The 5,823-nt window shown below is 49.6% G+C and overlaps 1 protein-coding gene across 1 annotated transcript; it reads left to right on the top strand.

Annotated features, from left to right (window-relative positions):
* Window positions 1–3,212: 3,212 nt before the first annotated feature.
* BBS10 (Bardet-Biedl syndrome 10) lies at window positions 3,213–5,395 on the top strand. The gene is made up of 2 exons (XM_054399717.1): window positions 3,213–3,397; window positions 3,469–5,395. The coding sequence occupies exons 1-2, from the start codon at window positions 3,213–3,215 to the stop codon at window positions 5,393–5,395; spliced, it is 2,112 nt and encodes a 703-aa protein (XP_054255692.1).
* The last annotated feature ends 428 nt before the right edge of the window (window positions 5,396–5,823 follow it).

Below are 5,823 nucleotides of genomic sequence, written 5' to 3' on the forward strand. Positions count from 1 at the left end.
CTTTGGGCCTCATCAATGTGGATGTTTATTACTTAAAGCAATCAACTTCAACTTCTTACAGCTTCCTATTAGCCTAGCTTGGTCTTGAATCATTTTCTGGAATGAGTACCTTAACCACAGTTATCTTGTATGTGTAGATATAATAGAAATCCAATTTGATTGGACTTCTATTATATCTACGGTGATGAGGTAAAATTTGTGGAAGTCCCTGTGGGGGAAAAAAATCCCCAAGTCTCTAAACAGAAACTGAAGTTGTTATTGGTGTATAAAATGGCATAAAGAAAGCAGAATATTAGAGCAATAATGTTCTCAGCCTGGTATTTGGCCATTCATTATCACATTCAGATGTCAAGGCTTCACCTTTCTTAAGATCCATTACAAGCCTTTAACATACTTTGTACATGACAGTAACCCAGGAGGAAATGAGTGATAATTTGGGCAATAACTTCAATCTGCTAAATTTGTGGTGCTGAAACTCTTGACTTACCAGTTACAAACTTTTGTCTTCCTTATATAAACGTAGAAATGTCCTTCTGCCCTTTCATGGGTTTGTTCTGTTTCTTGTTTTGTTTTGTTTTGTTTTAATCACTTCAAGGTCAGTTCCTAACACAGTCTGCACGTATTTTCATACAGACTGCACAGCAGTCACTGTGGGTTTGATCCAGCCAGCTCCCTGGCAGCCTGGTGCTGGACAATGTCAGACTAGACAGATACTCCCTACCTGGAATTCATGCTCAGCTCAAGCCAAGACTTGAACAAGAGCAAGACAAGATGCTTGTGCTTATTTTCCTTTTCACCTTAACGTTTTTAAGTTCAGTTGTAAAAGTGGGGCCTAGTGATGGTCTAGGAAGGTGAAGGATATGTGATAAAACTGTCTGAAATGTAAAATGGCAGGCTTCTGCTTGACTGTATGATTAGCTAACTTAAACTCTTGACAAGTACATTGGAAACTTTGGTAATTCCTATTTTGCTGGGTTTTGTATACCATTCATTCACGTGAAGAGAAGAGAGAAATACCTTGCCTGATTTTTACAGTGCAGCTGGCCACAGGCATGTATGAAGCCTTTTCTTTAAGTGCATCACTGCTGCCCTATTTAACCACGATGTGTTAGCCCATCTTGAATATTATCATGAGCTCTGCACACAGTTACAAAAATCGATTGTACAGTTTACAGATGTTTGAGGGCTGTGGCCTCCTGGTTTTTGAAGTTCAAAACAGCACTTGTTTTCACAGTTGATTTGAAATCTTTATTTGTTTTTCTTGTACAGGACAGATTTTCAGGATTTATTGCCATGTGTTTTTGTTGGTCTCTTTTGTTGCTTTGTTTGTTTGTTTTTTCTCAAATGCACTCTAAGCCTTTAATTTGCCATTTGCCTAGGTGACCTAAGGTAAGAAAAATGAACTATGCCATGTGAAATGTAGCAAGTATCAGTTCCAGCAGTACATATTTCTTGCATTTCCTGTGGTGATACCATTGAAAGAGATGACATTACTTAATGAGGGTAAATCTCAAATTATTTTAAATGTAATGATGGTGGTTTCCTCTCTTTTGTTTTGTTTTGGTGGGGTTTGTTTTGTTTTGTTTTGTTTTGTTTTGTTTTTGTTTTGCTGCCATCCTGTGCCTTTGAGATTTTTTTCCTCTTTTTTTGTTTTGTTTTGGTTTTTTTGCTAGACTGATGTTAATGAAACAGACTTCGGATCTGATGTTTTGTATAGTTTCTTAAAGGATGTTACTTCACCGCTGTAAATAACGTAACTAGGATTCTGTACATCTGTTAAGTTTTGTTATTCCAAGGGTGTCCTCAAATCAGAAAACTGAGCAGATGAATTCAAGTATTGGAAACAGTGCCTTCTTGATGGGTTTCTTGCTCTTCTGAGACATGTAAAGGTTTGTCAAGTTTGTGCCATATGTAACATCTGATCTTTGTGAGGGCTTTTGTGTTTGAAAACTCACTTTTCGTGCTTTGTCAGACTCTGGGGGAAAAAAACCCAACTATTAAAACACATTAAATTATTCCCTCTTCTGGCTAGTGCGGCATGAGTGGAGTATTTCTGGTGTTCGGTACAATGCAGCTGCTGTGCTTTTTTTTTGTGGTATTACACAAATAGCCATAACAAAACAATAACCTCACAGACATTATTTTGGCTTTTTCTCCATCCTGAGCTGGTCTTGTAGTTATCTTAAGGAGGGTAGGAACCTGCCCCCATGTCACTGCACTCTGCCAAAGGGCAGGGAGCCAGCAGTGTGCCCAGGTGGCCAAGAAAGCCAGTGGCATCCTGGCTGGGATCAGCAATGCTGTGTCCAGCAGGAGCAGGGAGGGGACTGTCCCCTGGGACTCAACTCTGATGAGGCCACACCTACAGTGTTGTGTCCAGTTTGGGGCACCTCAATCCAAGAGAGATGTGGAGGTGCTGGAGCCAGGGCAGAGGGGGGCAAGGAAGCTGGGAAGGGCCTGGAGAATAAATCTGGTGAAGAGCAACTGCAGGAGATGAGGCTGTTTGGAAAAGAGGAGGCTGAGAGGAGACCTCATTGCTGTCTACAACTACCTGAAAGGACCTTGTGGAGACGCTGGTGCTGATCTCTTCTCCCAGGTAATTAGTGATAGAACAAGAGGGAATGGCCTCAAGCTACAACTGGGTAGGTTTAGACTGAACATTAGGAAAAATTTTCCCAGAAAGAGTGGTCAGGGATTGTAATGTGCTGCCCAGGGAGGTGGTGGAGTCACCAATCCTGGATGTGTTTAAGGGTCGTTTAGACGTGGTGCTCGGAGATATGGTTTAGGGGTGAACCTTGTAGAGCAGGGTTCTGGGTTTGACTTGGTGACCCTGAGCGGCTCTTCCAGCCTTGAATGTTTCTGTGATTCTGCCACTGTGCTGCGGCACCCACAGCCTCTGCCTTGGTCATTTCGCTCGATCAAGCGAGAACAGGGAGTTCTCCCCCTCCCTCGATCTCTGTGCGTGACCCCTGCTCGCCCCTTGTTTATGGGATGTGAGCTGTCACAGAGCCCCACTCAAGCCATCTCGCATCTACACGCCCCTGGGCTGCTCCCTCCGCCGCACTCCCGCTCCGGGCCGGCTCCCCCAGCCTGCGTCGCGGGCATCCCTTCACCGCCCCCGCGCATGCGCCCTCGCCGCCAGCCATCGGCCCGGTCGCCCATGCGACTGTCTGCCGAGAGGGACCGGCGGCGGTTGGCGCGGCGCAGGGGCCGCCATGGCGCGGCGATTGCAGCTGGTCCGGTTGGAGCAGGAGGCGGCAGCCCTGGCGGCCGTGGTGCGCGACGCCTTGGGGCCGCGGGGCGGGCAGGCACTGCTGGTACGGCCCTCTGGCGAGGCGCTACTGACGCGGGACGGGCGGCTTCTGTTGCAAGCGCTCAGCCTGGGGCCGCCCACGGCCAGGTATCGCTGCGGACCGGGCCGGGCCGGATCGGGCGGGGCGCGGTTCCGTCTAACTGTGTTTGTGCCCGCAGGGTGATAGCGGCCTCTGCCTGCAGCCACCGCGCCGCGACGGGGGACGGCGCCAAGACGTTCGTGGTGCTGCTCGCCGGCGTGCTGGGCGCCCTGCGGACCGCTGGCGGGGGCAGCCTGAGGCAGGCGCTGCGGGCCTTCGAGGCGCGGGTGCTGGAGCGGGCGGTGGCGGAGGGTCTGCGCCGCCACCTGACATCGGCTCTGCCAGGGTGGGAGGCTGAGGCGGGCGCCCTAGAGGCGCTGGTGGAGGCCTACCTGGGCGGTCGGCTGGGGCCCGGCGAGCGGCGGCGCCTGGCGCGGCTGAGTTGCGAGTACGTTCGCCGCTGCGCCCCGGCCGCCGCTCCCCGCCCGCAGGTGCTGCGGCTCCTGAGCAGCCGCTTCGCGGAACTGCACGCCGCTGTGGTCGGCCTTCCCGCCGCAGCGTCCAGGGTCTTGCCCGGGCTCGTCCTTCGCAGGGACTTCGCCACCTACTGCCCGGCAGGAGGGGATCTGCGGGCTGTGCTCGTCACCGAGGCCCTCCGGCCTGCCCTCGCCGCCCCCGGCGTCGAGTTTGTTGTAGACTCCGAGGGTCAGTATCAGGCCTCCCTGTGCTGGATCGCAAGGAGGACGGAAGCTGTAATGAAACACTTGCAGAGTAACAACGTTAAGCTGCTACTGTCTAGCGTGAAGCAAGAGGAAGTAGTCATCTCCTATGCACAACTGTATGGTATGTCCGTGGTAGAGTGCTTATCATCGGAAGAAGTGTCTCTTCTCTGTGAAATCACAGGAGTCTCACCTTACGCCCCTCATGGTGACAACCTACACGGAGAAATCGCTGAAACCACAGGGGTAACGTTTTGCCAGCCCTTGCTTCTTGGCTCCAAGAGATGCGTTCACATTGGCTTGGCCAGCGTGTGTGCCTTTCAGCCCCACTGCCTGATTCTGTGTGGGCCAGTCGATGGTGTTACTGAGCAGCACGCTGCTGCTTTACAAGGGGTGTTTACAATGCTGCAGCAGCTGTTTAAAACGGTTGGTCAGAGGGAGAAATGCGAAGCAGAAGGTGAAAGCCAGATCGAAGCCGCGGGGGTTGGCGTTTGGCCGCCTTCAGCTATTCGGAAGCAACTTGTAATCCAAAACATTTCTTGTGACAGTGATCAGATTCCTGAATGTCAAGTGAAAGCACAGAGGGATGAAACAGAGGCACAAATCGTAGACCCTGGTTTGCAGGGAAGTGAAAATCTAACCTGTGTGCACACAGACTCACAAATACCCTCAAGTCCCATGTCACACATCAAAGTCGATGTTGCCACTGAAGCAGATGGCTCTTGGAGAGAGGTGCAGAAGCTACATGCCAGATGGGAGCATCCCATGCACGATTCACTTTTGGACACTCCAAAGGATTACAGCACTACTGTCTTAGCAGCACATGGTGCTAACAGAGTCACTGCTTGTGAACACCTAGATGCTGGCAGAGGCCTAGAGCAAACAGGTTGCAATGTAGTTGCATTTCAGACTGGAAAGAATTGTCTGAGTAGTCCACTGAATCATTCCAACTCCCTCATAGAAGCAGGATCAGTTTTGCCAGTAGGAGGCTACTTTGAAATCCTGTTGCATTATTATATTCAGTACTACGCAAAACAGCTTCAGCAATCAGATCTAACTATCATATCTAATGTAGTTGCTGAGGCTTTGCTAAGTATTCCCAAATCCCTGTGCAGGACAGCAGAACAAAGCAGCTTCACCAAATTCTATCTCAAAACCATAAATGCACTTAGAAATAATCAGCCACTGTCTGTGAGTGAGAAAGGTCTTGAATCAGTGTATTGCAAGTACCAGTTAGTCCTTTCAGTTCTTCACTGTGTCACAGAGCTGCTCTCCATAGATTTAATAATTGGAATTAAGCGGCCCCAGCAAAAGGTGGAGGATTATGACTCAGAAGATGACTTCTGAAATGATTAATAAAGAATGTTTTTGATCGTGTGTTTTCCTGTGTCTTCCTGTCGAATAGATGTGCCTCAAAATTCACTGCTGCAGAGAGAAAGAAACTCAGTGCTGAAAACTAAAAGAAATCACAGTCTCGTAGTATATCTGAGGTTGGAAGGGACCTCAAGAGGTCATCTGGTCCAACCCCCTGCCAGAGCAGGATCACTTAGGGTAGTCTGCACAGGAATGCATCCAGGTGGACTCGGAAAGTCTCCAGAGAAGGAAGCTCCACAATCCCCCTGGGCAGCCTGTTCCAGGGCTCTGTCACCCTCACTGTAAAGAAGTTTCTCCTCATGTTGAGCTGAAATCTTCTATGTTCGTCTCCATTGTTCCTTGGCTTATCACTGTGCACCACCCAAAAGAGCCTGGCCCCCTCCACTTGACACCCACCCCTC

The sequence above is a fragment of the Indicator indicator genome, chromosome 3 (genome assembly GCF_027791375.1).
Source record: "Indicator indicator isolate 239-I01 chromosome 3, UM_Iind_1.1, whole genome shotgun sequence".
Lineage (NCBI taxonomy): Eukaryota > Metazoa > Chordata > Aves > Piciformes > Indicatoridae > Indicator > Indicator indicator.

What these genes read in the sequence shown, in the direction of transcription:
- BBS10 (XM_054399717.1), top strand. Translation starts at nt 3,213, where the DNA reads ATGGCGCGGCGATTGCAGCTGGTCCGGTTGGAGCAGGAGGCGGCAGCC. An exon ending in CTGGGGCCGCCCACGGCCAG is followed by an intron (nt 3,398 to 3,468) that starts GTATCGCTGCGG and finishes TTGTGCCCGCAG; the next exon opens with GGTGATAGCGGCCTCTGCCT.